The sequence below is a fragment of the Argopecten irradians genome, chromosome 15 (genome assembly GCF_041381155.1).
Source record: "Argopecten irradians isolate NY chromosome 15, Ai_NY, whole genome shotgun sequence".
NCBI lineage: Eukaryota > Metazoa > Mollusca > Bivalvia > Pectinida > Pectinidae > Argopecten > Argopecten irradians.
The window spans coordinates 24,336,934-24,358,587 of NC_091148.1; the positions used below are offsets into that span (position 1 = coordinate 24,336,934).

General features: G+C 35.7%; 2 protein-coding genes across 2 annotated transcripts in view; one reads left to right on the forward strand and one right to left on the reverse strand.

The window, feature by feature from the left end:
* The window catches only part of LOC138308697 (replication factor C subunit 1-like), a 40,595-nt gene extending 39,770 nt beyond the window's left edge, over positions 1 to 825 (reverse strand). The window contains exon 1 of the mRNA XM_069249727.1: positions 707 to 825. Within this exon, the coding sequence (XP_069105828.1) occupies positions 707 to 709 (3 nt within the window). The 5' untranslated portion in view covers positions 710 to 825. The remainder of the gene's footprint in view (positions 1 to 706) is intronic.
* A 3,355-nt stretch (positions 826 to 4,180) lies between these two features.
* Positions 4,181 to 19,685, forward strand: LOC138308981 (PAS domain-containing serine/threonine-protein kinase-like). Its single transcript, XM_069250066.1, has 16 exons — positions 4,181 to 4,211; positions 10,220 to 10,355; positions 10,658 to 10,925; positions 11,560 to 11,762; positions 12,006 to 12,176; positions 12,459 to 12,728; positions 12,992 to 13,115; positions 14,080 to 14,361; positions 14,642 to 14,807; positions 15,159 to 16,240; positions 16,424 to 16,587; positions 16,774 to 17,106; positions 17,408 to 17,742; positions 18,036 to 18,169; positions 18,510 to 18,650; positions 18,959 to 19,685. The coding sequence occupies exons 1-16, from the start codon at positions 4,192 to 4,194 to the stop codon at positions 19,054 to 19,056; spliced, it is 3,927 nt and encodes a 1,308-aa protein (XP_069106167.1). The 5' UTR covers positions 4,181 to 4,191; the 3' UTR covers positions 19,057 to 19,685.
* The last annotated feature ends 1,969 nt before the right edge of the window (positions 19,686 to 21,654 follow it).

The following is a 21,654-nucleotide window of genomic DNA, read 5'->3' on the forward strand; positions in this document are numbered from 1 at the left end:
TTTGGAGGGTCCCGGGTTTGAATCCCGGTCTGGCCACTACATTTTTTCCTCTCCTATTAACTATGTAACAGTTCCTTAGGCTCATTTGTGAAGCCGAGTTGATTAAATAAAAGAGCTTCATAACAGAGTCAAGTTTGTATTTCAATCTTCTTCTTAATTTGGCTCAAGTTCTTTTCTTTACTCAAAACAAGCAATAGCTCTTTCAGTTCTTGGCAATAAAACGTTCTAAATCAAAGTGATGATAACATTATTATTCTGATCAAAATAAATGTAACAGCTATATAGCTTTCCATTAATTTCCATCAAACGGTGAATGAAGAATAATCAGGGAAATAGTTATACCCTGTCTCAGCGCCTGGGTTTCAGACCTAATGTAGGCTAGTGCATGCTTTTCCTTTTACGGATGGTTTGAAAGGGATGGGGTTACAGTAATTGCTCAGTATTAAATGGAAACATGGGTTTCTATATTAACATGCTGATGCATTAAGTATATATATGTCAGTTATAGGAAACCCAATTTTATTGAAGCATTAGCTTTGTATTTTGCAGCGACAACACATTTTCCAGTGAGGAAGGGGGGGTGTCAAAATTTTAGGGTCGACAAGAGAGCGACTGCAGAAATAAACACAGATTCGGCTAAAATATACATTCTAAGCTGTGTAACAATTTGCGATAATGAAGAAAAATAATTAAAATATCCACCAACCATGGCGACACACTGATGACATGTCCAAAATTACGTTTCACTTCTTGGTGTTTACATTCGTCCGAGGTACCTTTCGCGCCAAATACGACAGCACGCATGTGCGTGACCTCGAATTTGACCCCAATGGGAGAAATCGTTTGTAGTTGTACTAGACTTGCACAAGTTTACCTTCTCCACGGTGACAAGTTAGAACATTAATATGAAAAAGACGTATATGAAATCCTTGAGAAATATGGAGTATTTTTTAATTGAACATTGGATTTGACACAAAATTCAAGTCTAAATCTGCGTCAATATCAATATACAAATGTAGTTCGAGATAAACACCCTCAGTGTTTTTGGGATGAAAAGCATGTACATGTGTAGTTAGGTTTTAGACTACAATTTCAAATATTCCAGATCTCTACAGTAATTAAAATAGTTTCAATTTCAAGACATTAAGAAGATGAAGTTATAATTAGTGAGGTACATTTGCAAAGAGACGCAGAGCAGCTGATTCGATTTTAGACCTATCTGCAATAATAAAAATAAAAAAATAAATGAGGACCAAGAATAGAACCTTGGGGAACCCCTGCTAAAATTTGACCTAAATGAGACGATTGTTTTATTTTAACGTCCTATTAACAGTCAGGGTCATGTAAGGACGGCCTCCCATGTATGCAGTGTGTAGCTTGCGTGAAGTGCGAGGTACGTGTTTTGGGAGACTGCGGTATGTTCGTGTTGTGTCTTCTTGTATAGTGGAACTATTGCCCTTTTTATAAAGCATGCCGTTGAAGACACCAAGCAACACACCCCACCTGGTCACATAATACTTACAACGGGCGAACCAATCGTCCCACTCCCTGTCTGCTGAGCGCTAAGCAGGAGCAGAAACTACCACTTTTATAGACTTTGGTGTATCTCGGCCCGGAGACAGAACCCAGAGTCTTCCTCACAGGGGCGAACGCTCAACTCTATGCCAAAAGTGAGGCGGTGCCAAGGGAGGCATTAGGAAACATAAAGATAGTTAGGAAGAAGAGAAAAGGTAAGATTCTAAATTTAGTCGCCTTTTACGATTATTCAATAGGGGCAGCAGGTACAGTTCTCATTTTTATACACTCTGTCGTCTATTATGCAGATAGTTTTCGATTTAATTATGAATTTCTTCCTATATTCCAGGGGCGGATTCAGGTTTTGAGGTTAGAGGGGGGCGTGTGACCAAGCAAATCAGGCGAGGGGTCTGGGGGCCGCCTAGGCCCCCAGAAGCTCTAGAATAAATGGTGCAAAATCCTACATTTTGAGGATTTCATGAACACATTTTCCAGAAAATAATTGAAGCCATTTTAAGGATGTTTATATATGGTTTTCGTGTCAAGTGTCATATTTTTTAGTTGAAGTTTTGATTAAATTTTTTTTTTTACTTACAGAATTGCAATATCAAAATCTTAATATTTATATGGACATAAAGCGAAGAAGGGTGGGGGTCTGGGGGCCGCCTAGTCCCACAGAAGCCCTCGAATAAATGCTAATAAATCCTGCTTTCTGAGGACTTCATGTACACTTTTTCCAAAAAATAATTGAAGCCATGTAAACATGTTCGTTTATTATTTTTGACGTCTAATGTCATATTTTGAATATAAAGTTACAGAATTGCACTACCTAAAATCTGAATATTTATAAAGGCACGAAGCAAAGAAAAGAATGGGGGTCTGGGGCCGCCTAGAACTAATATACGTACCCGGCCTACTATGCCTTTAGGCCGGGTACGAATTGGTCCCTATGTATCGTAGTGGAGCACTGCCTCCGAAAATCACTCGGGCACAGTTTTTCATACGTTTTTGAAGATTTCCGATTATTTTATGCATATAAATGCATTTACATATTATTTTTATCCAAAACAAACATAAATACCATGCTTACTATCTACCGTACCGCTCACAAGACGTCAAAATAACGTTTTGTGAACTTGCCGTATAAATTCCCTTCTGAAAGACCTTTATATGTATAGTGTAAAAAAATAATGCCTCGATGAGAATTTGATATTTTATGTGGTTCAGTTTTATTGCCTAGTAGGTAAGCTTTATCAATTAAGTACGATGAAATGCAAAGAAACGTTTTTATAATGGTTTGCATCATCATTACTTTGCTCCATTAGCAGTGATAGGGAACAATTGTAGCTCTAAAGACGATACCATTTTCAGTCTAAAATACTTTTGAGCTACAATATTGCAGCTAGGGGTCACCTATTGAAGGTTTTTTATAGGACTAATAAAAACGTATGTGAACTTTTTTAACGATATAAGCTTTTACTTTTATATATTATTTGTCAGATTAGATAATTTATTTGCCCTAACATACACAATCTTCATAATTCGTGTATTGGACAATGAAAGAAAAGAAGGCTAGTTGTCTGTCTATGGCCAGACGCTGCCTGGAATTATTACTATCATCCTGTTTTCTAATAGGGAGCCTTTTGTCATGTGCATTAATTTTTTAACGTCGTTTGTCCCATCTTATAACATTATCGTTAAAGATGCTCCACCGCTGACAAATGGTATATTTACACTATCAAAAACAGGAGCAGACGATTTTGTATTTTTCTTCAGTTAAAAAAGTTACTTACTTTACACCATCACCACCATTGAAAAGTTTGAGCTTCTAATTTTACTTCAAGTTAAAAATATGAAAAATAATTAATTGCATCCCGAAAAAATTCCGTGGCACAATATCTTATATGGAATGAAGTAATGATTGCGCATGCACCAAAGGCGAAATAAATTATTTTATGTTATTTTTTGTGTTAATTAGGCATATATATACACGATTAAACACCAATTATTGTTCAAATGATGAATATCATTTATGCTCTGTCGGCGGTGGAGCATCTTTAAGATATGTTTTTGTTGAAACAAAAAAGGAAGGCATCTGGCCATGGGGTGCACCCAGACCCCTAGAAGCTCTCATTTTCTGTTGCATTTGGTTCTCCATTTGGTTTGATTTTCCACTTTTTTCTTTACACACATTTTCTTAGGACAAATAAAAAGCTTCTAGAAGCATTCGACGTCAGTAGTGATCTTGTAACTGGCGTTTTGAAAGTACGCACACATTTGTGAATTGATAGTCGGATTTAATACAGGACTTTAATGCTGATTCAAAAATGTGTAATATATCATTTACAACCTGAAGAACGAAGAAATAAATATTGCCTATTGCTTTATTGATAGATTTTAAAATTTCTTCCTCATGACGACTATTCTGAACAGCTTTAAATGTTATTTAATATAAAGCACTTCTTCAGTTTTAATTCGTTGAAAAATAATGTTAATTATCTTAATCTATTAATCATACCTGAGGTGCTAAAAGCTTAGTCTGGTCAAACACATCGGATCTAGCCTAGTCGGAGTATGCCTTTGGGCATGTCATTAAACTAACAATACTTGTTGGTTGAGTGCGTTCTGGGTTAATTGATTCTCCCTTATCACACATGCGCAACGACGATCCGGAAAATGGCGGACGAATTGAATAGGTAAGATATTCAAATTTTGTAGACATCAGTTACGGCTTGTTCAAGGCGTCTCTGAACATAAAAATTATATTTTCTGAATCTGCATATATTAAATTTCCCATACGGAAGCGACCTGATGTGTAATGATGCAAAAAATTTGAAATCACAAGTGTTTTTACCCTTTGACATTCATGCCTCGGTCGGTCTGATTGGCATGTCCAAAGATGTTTCGGTGTCAATTTGAATATTTGAGATAAATTTAAACAGGGCTATGCGTTATAACCTTTACTTCATCAACGTTTATATTAGATTGTCTTACTCGTACGGTGACTCAAGTTTTCTAATTAATGACCATTTACTCTGCAAGAGTCAAACTAATGAAATCGAATGTGTATCTTTTTGACGCCACTTGTGACCAGTTGTGTAAACAAACACCGCTTCGGTTTGAATCGATATGGCACATGGATAAGTCAGATCACCTAAATGTTGACTCCGCCGTGACTTAACAAATATTTTTGAAGCACTTAACCTTTCAGCTGTCCAGTTGTATTGTACATATAATGTTAGATACAGATACGAGTCCGTTTCCGGCGGTTGCTTTTTGCTTTCAAACTAACACCCCCCCTGCCCCTTCTGTTAGACAGGTGCTTGCATTTTGGCATTGCATAGCGTTTAAATGGCCGTTTATATTTGAATTTTAATAGTAATACGGATCATATAGTGTATAAATAACTTTTTAATTTAAGAACATATCCCAAACACATGTACATGTTTCAACTATCCACCAGTTACCCCAGTCAGTCTTCTACAATAATGCATAATTGATAAGAGACAAAATGACTTGGCAATGGTATATAGAGGGTGTCTATATTTTGCCGGGGTCCAATTTTCGCAATTTTTATGATAACAAGTGATAATTTGGTATTAAATCATGACATTAGATGAGCAGCATATTATCAGCAAGAAATGAAGATAATCTTCATAGCAATATTCAAACAATAAAATTTCATTTCACATCGGTAGTCAGACTTTTTTACCAGAACAGTTCTTAGAAAGGCTACAACTTCATGTGGGTTATCAGAGAGATTGCCTTTATTGAAAATGTTGTTTAAATGTTGTTTATTTGTGTCTTGATTCCACACAATGTTGAATGAGTTGCCTATTTTATAATCAAATGACAGTGCATGGGCATTAATTTACCAAATAGGATTTTTATATCTACATTTAAATCGTCTTTATTTACCAAAATGGTGAAATATGGACACCCTGCGGGAAAATGGTACCTGAAATTGGGAGGAACTGTAACACTATTCACACAAAAAATATAGTATTCATACGGGTACTAAATTTTGTCCCCGGGTACCCGAATTTTAGTACCCGACCCGTACCCGGGTACTCGACACAGATCTACTGCTTTTGTAACAAATTGGATTACGTTGTGTTTGTTGTTTGGAAAGATTGGTTGATGGACGGAGATTCGATGAAATCATATGTGGGTTCAGTAAAGATAGCTTCAGTCGTTAAGTGTCTACTTCATTTCTATTTGACATTCATAACTGCTAATGAGCTGCCGTAAAGTGTCAGTCTAGCCAGCGTGTCTGTAGCTATACCAGTCCCAGAGGAAATGTTTTTGCACATGCGCAACAGGAAGTACTACATTCGGACGGTCTCTTGTGTTATCCGATATGACTATAGTGTGACCTATTTAAGTGCACATGTCCGTCAAGTAGATTGTTCTCGCATCAAAAAACGGTCATGAGAATTAAAATGTATTGAAAAGATAAGGTTTCATCCTTGGTGAGTGAAAACAAAAACAAATGAGTTGGATTTTGTAATACTTTTAATATAAGTTCTGGACTTGTTTACGTACATCCAGACGAATTGTCCTATTTTGACGGGTACCCGGGTACACATTTTTTGACCCGGTTACATCCCCAACCCGACCCGTAACCGGGTACTCGGGTACTCGTAACAGCCCTACAAAAAATATAGTATTCGTACTTTTGTTAGTAATCAAATTTTGTAAGAATATGAAGAAACTTTCATTTTGACTGTTAATTTCATCGCCTATACACGCAATAAAAATCTATTCTTGGAAAGCCGAGTCAAAAACAGCCAAATATGGACATCCGGCGTTCTACGTAACATACAATATCATTAGGTAAACAATGACTGAGTCTAGTAGTAGAAATTAATTGTCAGTCAGATTAAACTTTGCATTGTTAATTAACATTGTTTATGTTACCTTTTCCAAGATAGCCTTGGATATTTTTAGTTATAACTCAATTATATTATTTCTCTTTCGATCCTTTTTTTGAAATCCTGAACACACAATAATGATTTCGGAATATATCACATGTTAAATATAACATATAATGTGTAACACATATAATGTGTTGGGAGTCAGTATATATAACAATTTTTGAGTTATTTTATTATTTCAGACCTAGGCCTACATAAATATATACTGAATGTTTGGACTGATTCATTAAAGGTCATCCAGGAAAACTAGACTTGCTATATTGTAATTTATAAAATTAATTATACACAGAACAAGGGTTAGAATAACCAATTTTAGTCATGACATGCAGTGACAATCACTAATTATTAAAGTCCAGAAATACTAGCTACCATGGATTTTAGCTTTTAATAGTACTAATTTTGTCAACAATTTTTGTGGTGACTAGAAATTTGTTTAAATACAATATGCTGTAGTTATTAAGACTTGGTGCTAAAAATTCAATATAACTGAATGAAAAAAAGAAATCAAGTTAAAAAAATATAATCTGACAGAATTACTTAATAATAAAAGTGACTGACAGCTCAAAAAGTCCTCATTATGAGGATTAAGGTACACATGAAGTATAAAGTAAGGAATTAAATAATGGATTATTGTGTCCTGACTTAAAAATGACCCTGGTCATACAGGGTTACTCAGGTCATAGTGAGTATTAGGGTCTGTTAAAGTGTCAGACATGATCCGACATACACATGTTGTATACCGGCCAGCTAGTGTAGTGACACTTTTATGGAGAAACTTTAACAATTGGGTAAGTTTTTTGATTCATAGATCAATTAAGGAGATAGATGTTTACAATTGAATTATATCTTGAAAATTGAATTTGCATAACTATTTTTTATGCACTGGGAATGGATATGCCTTAAAATGGTTCTAAGTATGGCATGCCCTATGTTGACTACAACAATTGCAACGTCTTTTCTTTTTTGCATATTCAACACTTTGGAACTTGCTGGTGTTTATAATATATGGCAGGTGTTCAGATTTATGCAGATTTTGTTATGTCATAAGGTTCACATTCAAGGACAGCTATCAAGGGCACAAAAATATTGAAAATTATATTTCAGAGATAAAACTTTTCAGTGCAGCTTAATGTCATAAATCCCTTGTATTGAGTAATCCTTGTCTTTATGAATTAGGTAACTGCTTTTAGTATACATATTTCTTTCTCAAAACATATGAATTTTAATAACTTCAGTAAATTTGTGATGGCTCAAATTCCATACAGTTCTAGGCCAGGGGCAACATTTATTGATTTCATACTTTGAAAATATTGTACCAAATAATTACCAAATGATTTTTGCATTGTTTCTTAATCAATTACACCAATTAAATGGAAAGTGAAAAATAGCTATAGAGAAGAATAACCATTATTTTTACACACTTGTAATATTGTCTTATTTTTCACCTGCTGATTGGTCTATTTTATCACCTGTTGATTGGAGTTACCATCATTTTGACACCTGCTGATCGTGATTTTGACCTGAGGTCAGGGGTCTCAGGTAATTAAGACTTCATTAGTCTGTTCATTAGATCTGCCTGAATGGACACTGCAGCCTCTAGGTGTGATGTCCAGCACTGGTCAGTGATTGGTCAGTTGGTCAAGCACATAAAGGCTATGGTCAGAACATGGGGGATATATATAGGGTGAGGAAAACTCATATTGTATAAACATTGAAGCTTTGTGTTGTCTTAGGGCTGACATGGAGGAGTCTATTATGTAAGTCATAATATTTCTTAGGCGTACATTGAGCAAATTCTTATGTAGATGTTAATTATGTACATTTCAGATATCTTACGAAAATTTACAGCAAAAATATTGTATTCAATTTGTGTTATACAGATATATAATATGAAAAATTGAAATTTAATTTGGTTTAGCAATTTTTATCAAATAATATGATTTTAACTAAAACTAGTTGTGTTTAAATAATAATAGAATAAACCAAAACCTTCTTAATTTTGACATTTTTTCAACTTATTATTTCTGAAAAGGTGTTAAGTTTAAGGTAAAAGTATTTAAAACTTAATTCTCCTAGATATGTACTAATGATTGATAAGTCACAGTTAAAAATCATATTCCACATTTGGGCACATTTAATTAACACTGAAGTATTTAATACTTAGATTTTCCTGTTTATGACAAAAACTGTTCACTTCACGAAGAAGTATGTACGATTGACGAAGTGTTAAGTCTAAAGCCTAAGATTGATAGCAATAATGAGTCTAAACTGCTATAGAAGTCTTAATTCAAAATAATTGATCTGTGAAGTTTTAAATGTCCCGCACACAAAGGATGATCTGACGGTTTATAGACCCACCGTCAACACTGTGTGTATCGCTGACTCAGCTGGTCATACATATACCTATCATCTAGACCTGTATATAGTCACTCTAGATTAATGTCAATAAAACTCGAATAGCTTTATACTGTCACTAGAAATGATTAGTACCATGGACTATTATAGATCCTTAGGATACCATGCTCGAGTCTGTTATCTAATGCTCGTCAGGGAATTTTTAATTAGGATTTTGTACAGCTGAGGTGATAGTATGTAGACTTTTAGTCTGATCCATATACTTTAACCATGCTGCTGCAATACACAAGTGATATGATTATTTTGGGGACATGGTAGTTATACTCTAATGTATAAAAAATTTATTGATTCCACCATTATATCAAAGATCATGATTGATCAATTTAAAATTGAAAATTGGAATTATATGAGCTAACTCAATTTACCAGACTGTGTTAGGCCTATATATATATATATATGCTATGATGGAGTAATTTAAAATGAATTGTCATCATATATATCAACCATAAATTTATTTCAATAAGTATTCTGAATAATACATCATAAAGAAGGGCATTACATAGATGTAATAACTATAGATTTCAGGATAAATTGTGGATATTATTCAGGGGACACTTAATGGTTAGTGACTTACCAGGTATTTAAATGTAGTCCTGAGGATTTCTGTATGAATTAGCCATTGTAGTACCCTATGTGTTATATAACATTACCTAAGATTTCCTGTATTGACCTCACTGTTACCTCTGATTTCTATGAGACTGATAGGTAGGGGATAATAGACTTTCTATATAATGAGTTAATGACATTAGGGAGTAGATCTTGTCACCCACCATACTTACAGTGTTTGTACAAGTACCTGCTGTAGTGGCGGTATATGTTTTTACAAGGCATGTGTGGGGATATGTTTTTATAAGGGGTGGAGGTGTGTGTTTGTACAACAGACCCCAGGGGAGAGGCTAGGCCAGGTGAGGAGAAGTAAATCATGTTTGTATAGGCCCAGGGTGGGGTGTCTGTTAGGTGAGAGGAGGGTGCTGATGTTTATACAAGAACTTATGAGAGTTAGTTGTGATGGTCCATTGGTTTTAATGAGGTACCACAGATGGAGCGCCTGATGTGTATACAGGTGTGACACCATGGGGACACAGGTGAGGCCGTGTATACAGGTGTGACACCGTAGGGTCAGTGTAGTGTGGCCCCCTACTGTGTACACTGAAGCAACATGTCAGCATGGAGATGGAGGATGACTAGAGGAGTAGATATCTATAACCATTAGTATATATACTGGCTAACTCTCCAGCACCTGTACATTTCTACCTGTAGATCTTCTACCTGTGTACAACAGAGAACCCTACTGAATCTTCACCCATCTTCTACGACCTTGTTGTATATGAAACTTTCATTGCCTGTTCTAGGTTTGGAAATTGTGACTTCTCACCGATTGTGGCGTGTGGTCGGTACGGGAGACGGAGTTTGCCGACAGAGAAGGGCGACCACGGTGATATTTGCTTCCCACGCCTTCAGAGTTCTACGCCAAATATACGCCCAGCAGTGAGTATATACTTAAATATGTAGAATATATTGATGATATCTGAATACTTAAAAAAAAAAATTAAATTGTAGTCCTGTAAAGGAGAATATTTATTATTGTTGAATCATAATTTTATTAATTGAGTGTAAGTTTTGATTTACAAAATATGAAATTATGATTGACACTTCGATGGGTTTTCTTTATCTGTTTGGTGAGACAGATGTGCGTTATTGTTAAAGATGACGATTCTGTTAGACGTCGACAAATTCTATATGATCTTTTATTCTAACAAACTGTTTTCAACTTTCCACTTCTTTTTCAGAAAAAATTCAGTGCTTTGACAAATATCCATGGTAACCACAACATAAACACAAAACTAGGAAGACCGTCGGCTTTCGGTAGTCCTTCCTTCCCTTCGCCTCTGGACCGTATCAGACCAGGCTGGCGTGACCGTGCTCGACAGCTTGGATTAGACAGTGATCGAGAAGCCTCTTTCGAGGTGAATCAGAGCTTCCCAAAGTCCACTAAGAGCCGACTGTGTCTTGATGATACCCTAGCCAAGCCGAAGTCGAGACCAATGAAGTACTTCAGTAAGTTAGCCCCCGGCCTCACCCCAGAGTCCACGGGCAGACCCTCCCCATTGTACCTCAAGCCTAGCATCAAGTTCTTCAGTAAGTCTGCCTATGTGTGATAATGTAAACTTGGAGAAGTTTCCGTGGTGAATAAAACCAAGTTTACACTGTGATACATCTGAGGGGAATTATCATAGGAAATTGTACTATCAACTGTAGTGGTAGAAATATGTCTGTATTACACATAATTATGTACAATGTCATGTATGTGTAAATATCAGACAGTTCTTATTACTTACAAATACAATTTGATAGTACATTGTATTTAATGTATTTCCTTCAAATTATAGAAATGTCAAGATTAAATGTCTTTAATGTTTTAATGACAATTCAATTTTCTAAGTAATATTTGTAAGAATTATAAGAATGACTTCATATAATATTATACTGCATAAAGATTTTCATGATTCTCATGCAAAGCTGTGCAATTATATTGATACAGGTGGCAACCTGTTGTAATAATGAAAAGAAGCTTTTTTTGGATAAGATAAACTGAAACAAACGCATTTATCAAATATCTATTTTGCAACAATTGTTATCCGTACAATGTATTACAACTTAACTATTAACAATATTTTTTTTTTTTCTCCAGACAACATCATTAGCGATGTTAGTTTCAGCCCAGGTTCGACCAACAAGGGGTCATTCAGTGCAGACCCCATGAATGTGTCCAACACGAGTGACAACTGGAAGTTTTATAACTCTGTGAACAACGGTCACAATGGTATTATCTACCCCTCAACAGTACGCAACCCAAACAAGGCTATCTGTACCATCGATGCTAAAACGTCAGAGGTATGTAAAATATGCTTTTATTGGAGAGATGAATATGGTTCAAAGTATGGAAAATGAAAGCAAAAACTTCTGATTTGAGTAAAAAGGATTCATGATTTTATTAAGTTTATTCATTATTAAAAAAAATATTTTGAGTAATATCAACACAGGCACAATTTTAGATACATTTTTTTATTAGTTTCTTTTTGATATTGTAATTTGTTTCTCTGCTTTCTGTCATCAAAAATATTTTTGAACTTCCAGATACTGGTAGCCAATGAGATTGCCTGTGAGCTGTTTGGTTATGAGAGGGAAGATTTCATTGGTCGACAGCTGAAGGATATGATTAAACTTAAACCTAAAGAACAGGCCACCATCATGGAGACCCATCTCGATGAAGTGACCGGTGAAGTGGTCAGTCTGTCAGGAAAAGTGGTAAGTGACCAATCTTTGTTTAGTTACACCCCCAAATATGTGGGAAAAATAATAAAAAACATAAATTTCTAAAAATACATTTTGTTTTGTTGTGCAGAATTATTGCTAAATAAATAAATAGCATAGAAAAGTAAAGACACCAAAAAAAATCATTACCAGGTATATAAAGAAGATAGAATGTTTATGAAGACAATATCTGTTCAGTCTAAATGTTGTTACAATTATTTTTCATATTGAGTCTGTTTCGATTTTGTGCGATAACGTTGCTATTTTAAATTCCAGGTTGACGCTGTAGACAGTAACGGTATCGTCCTTCCAATCTCCGTCTGGGTGAGAAAACTTGGCCAGGAGCCTCGCTGTCTTGTTGTCATGGAGCCGGTACATCGTACTGTTGCCATGGTGACCTTTAACTCAGAAGGTGCTATCCTGTCATGTGATGATCAGCTGGCCTATCTCCATGGTTACATGTCACCTGATGATGTAGAGGGCCTGGATATCAGAGAACTTATTCCGTCGTTTGCACTCCCGTGTCCAGGGAAACCACTTTCCAAGGTTAGTGTCTGTGGAATACCTGGCAAAATCTGTGTGTCTGTGTTTAGAGTCATCTTCCATGTTCAACAGTTTAACATCTAAAAATAATAATGGCAGCAACAAAATGCGAAATGTCCTGTTTCTACAAAAGATTCATGGAAGATGTTAGATTAAGCAACTTTTCATATATAGACATTTACCCATTTAATTTATCATAATTAAGGCAATCAGAATAAGTTTTTGAAAATGATTAAATTTCATTTTTGCATGTTGTGTTTTTACAGGAGGTTAGGAAGCAGCAAGCGACAGGCCGTACCAGAGAGGGCAGCTCATTTCCTCTCAGTGTGTTTGTTAAACTGAGTGCCGAGGTGGAGAGGGATAACGAGATTGAGTCACGACCCGACTATGGTAAGTTAATATCTAATTTATATTCTTGTATAAAATTGTATGTAAATGAGAAGAAAAGAAAATGATGCCAAATTGTATATATTATAAGACATACTTTAAGATTTTAAAAACAATCTCACCAATACTAAGCACAACATTGAGAGAAGATTCAGAATGATTTATTTCCTTTGTATAAGTTAGAGTTATCTCCCTTGTATAAACTATAGTAATTTCCTTTGTAATATGAAGTTCTCTCCTTTGTAGTGACTAGATTTATCTCCCTTGTATTGATTTGAGTTATCTCCTTTCTAATATCTCCCTTGTATTGATTTGTATTGATTTGAGTTATATCCTTTGTATTAACTAGATTTATCTCCCTTGTATTGATTTGAGTTATATCCTTTGTATAGACTGGTTCCCTTCCTTAGTTCTCTTCTCTCCGCCAGGCTGCGCTCCGCTCACTAGGACCGTAGCGGGTAACCATGATGATTTTTTTGATTGTCAATCTACATATCCGGTCGCCTGCATCACTTTTTTAGCGTGGGAAACCCTTTACGCACGAAGCGACGGATCTTAAGTAAAGAATAAATAATTTTTTTGAACGATATATAAACAAAAGTAAATGAGATCTTAAGTTTTGAAATTATTTCGTGCTAACAGAGTTTAGAGTGTTATAGGAACGACGTTAATGAGTTATTTTCTCTTAACGGAAGTAGCCGTCTCCATGAGACATATCATGCGCAGAAATGATGCGCACTACTTTGTGACTCCCCTAGTAATTATCCTTTGTATTAACTAGATTTATCTCCCTTGTATTGATTTGAGTTATATCCTTTGTATTAACTAGATTTATCTCCCTTGTATTGGTTTGAGTTATATCCTTTGTATTTTACTAGATTGATCTCCCTTGTATTGATTTGAGTTATCTCCTTTGTATTAACTAGATTTATCTCCCTTGTATTGATTTGAGTTATCTTGCTTACAGAGGATGACGGTGTGTACTTAGGAATTGTCTGGGTGTTTTCTGGAATCAGCGGGCTGATTACCATCCAACCATCTGGAAAAATCCACACGATCAACGACAACTTTGCACTGCTGTTATTTGGCTACTCCAAGGCCCAGCTGATTGGTAAGGATATCACAGACCTGATCCCAAACTTCGCTGACATCATGACGGAAGAGAACAGCCTCTATATCCCAAATCACAGTGACATCACATCAGGAGGGGACAACTCTCCTCATGAACTAAACTTTGATAAACCCCATGGTAAGTTTTTCCTTTAAACAATTGAATATTCTAATTATAGTCCAGTTATAAGAATTGGTATTGGAAAATTTTCAGTAGCAATTTTGATTTTTCTGCCTGTATTATTTCAAATGAGTTTTTCAAGATATGGGTGGAAAGCACAGCATGTTTGCATAATTTGAAGTGAGAAAAATCTGAGAATAGATAGTATATAATTTTATATGACTGTGTTAATGTTTGTCTTACAGACAGCATAGATAGTATACAATTTTATATGACTGTGTTAATATTTGTCTTACAGATAGCAGTGATGACCAGGGAATAGGTAGTAGTATTGGCTCGAGTCAGGCTCAAGGTACCAAACTGGACTTCCATCTGGACACACTGTCCACTCTTCAGCCGGGAGTTACATCTACACCAAACAAACCGTCGCCCACCAACCCCATCACAGACGATACTTACTTCAGGTACGCACACTCACAACTATTAACAAAACTTATTTAACCATAAAATTTTACAATAAACTATCCATACAACAGGACATGAGGTTTTTGTGGTGAAGTATTTCATATAAAACCAAATCGGTAGATTCTGTCAATGCATTTAGAAATTACAGTCCACCATTTTCATAATTGTACTGGTAAATTTTCTTTTATAAAATGGTTCTGTTCAAAAGCAAACACTGCCCTTTGTTGATTGAAGTTTTGCTGCTGTTCTGAATTAAAATGTTTTGATATGGTGTACAACAAACACTTTTTGAAGTTGTTTTTTGATGTAAGTCGTCTGAATGAGGTTAAATTGTTTTCTTTGTATTGTAGACGTGCCATGGAAAAAGAAAATTTATTACGAAAGTGTTCCCCTCTCCAAAATGGTAGTGAGTTACCGTCGGTTGTAACTAAACTGGACTTAACGGATGTCAGTGATGAGGAACCAGAGATTGAAGTAGGCCCAAGTTCAACTGTAGAAGCTGAGAGAACAAGGGGAAATACTCCAAATGCAAGGGAGATAACTCATAATTCAAGGGAAGTGACTCGCAATACAAGACACATGGAGCTGGACAGTACAATGCCCACTGACCATCTGATGTCCACTGGAAGAGATGCTGGACAACAGATCAGTCGGTTACCCAGGGATATTTTTGATATAGGTCGACAGGACATGATGTTCAGGAATGAGAGTAACTATTCCGATGAGTACGACTATAGCAGTGGTAACTCTGTGGAGCTGAGCAGTACTGCTGAGTTACTGAGTGCGAGAGTTGGTGCAATGGACTTGTCAGGTCAAAGTGCTGATTGCAGCGGAGATAGTGTTGTGTCGGACCAACTGAATGTGTCTAGTCCTGATAACAACGCTGATGTTAGTGACAATGTGTGTAAATCTAATAGTGCTAAACATCATAATGATGATGACTATGTAAACAAAAGTGCCAATTTAAGTGTTGAGAATGACATTGGATCAAAGAGTTGTTGTGATTCTGACTATATACCCAAGTGTTCGCCAGTAGTTTCAGGAGATAATGCGAGTTCTGAGTGCTCGCCCGAGACAGAACGACCACTCGCTCGTGACATTTTATCACCCTTGCCTCGATTTCCGGTGCTAGAAAATTCTCGAGGAACAGTTTATTCTCCAGAACTCCATCCTGAGGATTCCAGTGGCTTCCGACAGTATAACGAGTACTCATCTCTGAATCTCACAGACTCTAATCTCTCTAACGACACATTCACATCGTCAGAAGACGACAGTGTTTCTGGTGATGACGAGGAAGAGGAAAATGACTCCAGCCCTGTCAAACGGTTACCTGGCAAACAACGGAAACAGAGACATCCCAATGATAATAAAATGATAATTCCAGAGGGAAGTTATTCTGGTGTGTTCCAACATCACGATGGCTCTGACATAGGTAAGGCATCAAACAAAAAAAGACTCAACATATTTTGTATATATCTCAGCCAATTTTAATTTTAGCCTTTGAAGGAGTGATATAGAGCGATATCAATATAAAATGAATATCTCGGAGGAGTTAAATTGTGTCAGAAATTATGTAGATATGATATTCAAATTTTTTTTTCGTTTTTGTTTGTAGGTATAATATTCCAGGTGAAGCGTGTACAGATGGAGGGAGGAGAATATGTATACTGCCTGTGGGTATCACGAGACCCCGGGGACCAGCCCGACCCCCTACACTCCTTCACCAACCTCACCCTCGCCTCAAGTCTTAACAGTACTATGGACCAATCTGTCGGAGAGGTAAGTTCTTGAGATTTGTTAGTGAAGGAAGAAAGTTCGATGATGATTTTTACAGACTGTATGTTTTCTGATAAAAATGTAGTATTCTGAAGAATAAACTGTTCTTTTGAAATGAATGCTTTGGAAGATATTGGTTTAGTAGAAATGTCTTCAATGATGTAACTAACTTCTTGGTTTGATTTTCAGTGTCTGACAGATTCACGACTCGAGGAACGAGAGGAAGAAGAAGAGGAGGGAGAGGAGGACTCTAGTGATGAACAGGACGAAGAAACAGACCACAACCTATCGTCAGGACGGGGACTGTATGACATCAAGTACGAGACTCTCTCCTCTATAGGCAAGGGAGCGTTTGGGTTTGTCAAACTAGCCTGTCGACGATTAGACAACACACAGGCAGTGGTCAAATTCATCAAGAAAAAGAAGGTGTTGACCGAGTGCTGGACGGTGGACAGGAAGTGGAGGCGTATACCTCTAGAAGTCAGTCTACTGACCAAACTTGACCACCCAAACATTGTCAAGGTAAGGGTCTTCTCTGTGTGAAACCTGGTACATCAATGTAGACTCAATATGAACAAAACTCTATGGCAACAACCAAAATTGTAAATTTTGTATGGGCACTACACAGAACAATATGGACTGTATCTGTTCTGATAAGGAAACTGTTTATTCATTAAATAGGTGAAATGATCCTTTTCTGTCTCGGTTGCTGACAGGGTTGTTGAACACATACATAATTCTCGATGATTAGAAAAAAAGAATAAATTCCTAGATCTGTTTTCTGAAGTGAAGACTTTGTTTATAAGGTGTGTTTATTTTACAGGTGGTAGATGTGTTTGAGAATGAAGACTTTATACAGATGGTTATGGAGAAGCACGGTAGTGGGATGGACCTGTTTGAGTTTATAGATCGTAGTCCGCTGATGGACGAGAGTCTGGCCAGTTACATCTTCAGACAGATGGTGTCTGCGGTAGCCTACCTCCACAGTCATCAGATACTACACAGAGACATAAAGGACGAGAATATCATTCTGGATGAACACTTCGGCATCAAGTTGATCGACTTTGGCGCGGCAGCATACCTCACCAAGGACAAACTGTTCGGCACTTTCTGTGGAACGCTGGAGTACTGTAGTCCGGAAGTTCTAATGGGCAACAAGTAAGTGCAGAAATTTAAAATTATTATAATATTCTTTGCTCTACTATTTATATTTGTGATTCATAAAACATATTAGGCTGATAATTGAGGTTTCTAGAATATTCTTACATTATATCAAACAAAGTTTTAAAAATATGAAGTCAATGTTTATCTGATGCAAGATGATACATTTTGAAGTAAGGTTAGCACAATAGATTTAATGAGAATGTGTAAGATGATACCTTTTGAAGTAATGTCAGCAGAGTTGATTTGATTTATGAGAATGTTTCCTAACTTATATGTAACTGTTACAGGTACAGAGGACCAGAACTAGAGATGTGGTCACTAGGGGTGACCCTGTACACTCTGGTGTTTGGAGAAAATCCTTTCTTTGATGTCGACGAGACAATACAGTGTATTCTGAAGCCACCTTTCTCTGTTTCTAGTTGTAAGTATTTATCCGTTTCCATGTTTGTCAATATTGTATTAAAGTATTAGAACCACCCAAATAATGTAACAATGTTGATTTTCATCTTTTGTTAATCATAAAATGGTGTTAATACAATGTTAACAAGGAGAATGCTTCATGTCAAATTGAAATCTTCATACTGTTTTATGCTTAGTTGAAGTAAAAAATTAAAAAACTTTTCAGACTTTTGTATAACTTGTGAATAAAAGAAATATTAAGTAAATTATTTGATCTTGACCATATGATTATAAAACTTGATCCCTAATAAGCTTGTATTTTATGTGATGATAAAACTAATGAATGTATTTTCCACCTCCAGCCCTCATGTATCTGCTGATGTGGCTTCTCCACCCGGAACCACTGAAGCGTGCCAGGATCTCTGATCTGGAGGCCGATAAATGGATTCATCAGCCCATGGATATCACCCAGTACAAGTGGAGCGAGGTTCTTCCCAACTCAGGTTCGTATTCTATCACTCATAGCTTCTGTCTATCAAAAATCTGAAATTTTAGGTACAATGTATTGTAATTTCTATAAGAAATATACATCTTTAAAGCAATGATTACAATGGAGTCACTGATTTGTTTGTAAAGCCATGTTTATTTTGCACTTTAATGTCCAATATTGGTATTTCTGAAACTAGACCTACCTTTACTACAATGTTTGTGATTGAAACATATATTTAATCAAAAGGACTAATCATGCATCATTTCCTTTCACTTCGTTGATCTTCTATGCATAAATAAACCATTTAATTTTATTTTACAGAATTCCATGGAAACACTGCCGCGGACAATAGAATAGACTCGCCGGACTCGAAAGCTGACCAACAGAGATGGTCAAGAACAAATGGACAATCCCACTGACCTTTGTCCACGTCGGCTGACCTTTGCTGATCCCAGCTGACCTCGAGACCTACGGAACACAGATCTAGTACTATTTGCCAATATTGATATTATCATACCTGCACTGACTGTAAATCGCCTGTAGCATACTGTATATAACTCTGTACATGTGTATATATCTGTATATATCACTATTTATACTTTTATAATACAGTATAGATTTATAGAGACAAAAGGCGGTGTCGCCCAGATCGAGAAAAACGTCGGATATTGGAACTTTAGGTTGTGATATGGATATTTATAGATTTATACTCTGCTACTAGTCATATATGCAATATTTAAGTATAACAGCATTAATTAGTGTGTCTGTATGTGTGACAGAAGTGTGGATTATGTTGTGAGACTTAAGAGAGGAGACGCCCATATAAGGGCAGTGTGCTGTGAGACTGAGAGGATATGCCCATATAAGGGCAATGTGCTGTGAGATTGAGAGGAGATGCCCATATAAGGGCAATATAAATGTTTGTGTGAGAAAACTGAACTTGACCAACAACCATGCAATACAATATTAGGGTTCTGGAGGTCAAACTTATTTTATACCAGTATCATGACAATATAACACAATAAAACAGAGGTTTTATCTAAACTGATTCATTGGTTTTTGTTATCTTTTAAAGCGATTTTTTTAAGAATTTTCTTATTCACGGGTTTATGAGGGCACCTGAGATGGCCTCTGACTGTGAATAAAAGGAAATCCAGTTTGTTTAAAACTAACCTTGACTTCTATCAATGGTCACAATTTGAATATAACACATGACCCACGTTGATTCTTGAGTTTTACATCACTGCAAACATGAGTAAAGCACGGCAACTTGGTGGGTTCATGATCTCAAATAGACAATGGAAAATGCATAAAACTTTTTTTTGCCTTGACAGTGACAAACATCATTTACGTGTACAGCTTATGTCAAGAATCCCATTAAATTAATAATTTCCACCTCCGCACAGCAAAACCAAAAATAACCTGTTTTTGCTGCTGACTTTGACATTTTGTCAATATGAACATAATGATAATAAATCTTGTTATTTCTATTGTACATATTAATGGGGTATTTGGTATTTTGTAGTATTGTTTCACCGTCATGTCGACAGAAAGTAACCGTTCTGGGTAGTTTCTGATTGGTAAGAAATGTAGTACAGACAATAAGTGATAGTTTGCAGACATGTCATTTATGGTTAAAAAGACAAATTGAAATTTCCTAAGTTTTTGTTAGTGCCCGTGTACGTGTTAAGGCCAGTTTTCTAGGTTCCTAAAAAACGTGCATTTCAGAACAGGCCAATGACCTTATCAAGTCTCTAAACTGGATCTACCAATTGTGAAAAAAGGCGATCGGCAAATATTTTACTTATTCTGTATATTGTATCATGGTTTTACATTTTAGAACAATGGAGGTCATCTTCAATATCACGATGAGGTTAAAACAAACTTACAAAATTCTAAATGGCATCACTCATATCGACTGGATACCCCTTCGTGACTCTACTGTCTTTAAACAATACATTTTTAATAACAGTTCAAGGAATGAAAGCAACCATATCATTTTTATGAGAATGTTTTAGGTAATTTATATGCAAATTGTTTTTACCTCACTAGCACCAAAATTATCACCAAAAAATCATGAGAACTGACGCATTTTTTCTTGAAAAAAGAAAAGTATTGATATATAAACAATACATATATCATAAATACGTCATCGAAGATTTTCATCTACGGGGCGGATTTACCTCAGACCAATGCTGGTTTTTCTTGTATTAAATTAAAAAAATGACAAAATTGAATGTCAATGACAGATCTTCGAAACTTTAACAAAAGATCCATAACAACATATTTACTTCATAGAACAAGCATAAAGAATATTGAACTATGGGAAAAACTTAGAATGTGAGACTACCACCTGAAGAATTCAGATTTTCTTGTCTGGATGTTTTAGCGGTTTCTCAATGCACGATACTCCAGGGGTTACTATCACTGTCGTCATATATCACCCTCCAAGCCATATATATACTGTATGTTAAAAAATTTCGTGCCACGTCCCTATGCTCTGGTAATAATAAATAGTTAGCGTAAGTTTGAATTATAATGAATAGTTATCGTAAGTTTGAAATGATAATAAATAGTAAGTTTGAAATGATAGTGAATAGTAAGTTTGAAATGATAGTGAATAGTAAGTTTGAAATGATAGTGAATAGTAAGTTTGATAATAAATAGTTAACGCAAGTTTGAAATGATAATGAATAGTTATTGTAAGTTTGAAATGATAGTAAATAGTAAGTTTGAAAATAAATAGTTATCGTAGGTTTGAAATGATATCAAATAGTTAGTTTTATAATAAAGAGTTATCATAAGTTTGAAATGACAATAAAATAGTAAGTTTGATAATAAAAAGTTATCGTAAATTTGAAGTGATGAATTGATAATAAACAGTAAGTTTGAAATGAAAATAAATAGTAAGTTTGACAATGAATAGTAAGCGCACGTTTGAAATTATAATGAAAAGTTATTGTAAGTTTGAGATGATAATAAACAGTAAGTTTGAAATGATAGTAAATAGTAAGTCT

Excerpts from the sequence above, each read along its gene's own strand:
- LOC138308981 (XM_069250066.1), top strand. The coding sequence starts at position 4,192 with ATGGCGGACGAATTGAATAG. Across the intron at positions 13,116-14,079 it reads TGAGTCACGACCCGACTATG|AGGATGACGGTGTGTACTTA; the intron begins GTAAGTTAATAT and ends TCTTGCTTACAG. Across the intron at positions 16,241-16,423 it reads TCACGATGGCTCTGACATAG|GTATAATATTCCAGGTGAAG; the intron begins GTAAGGCATCAA and ends TTTTGTTTGTAG.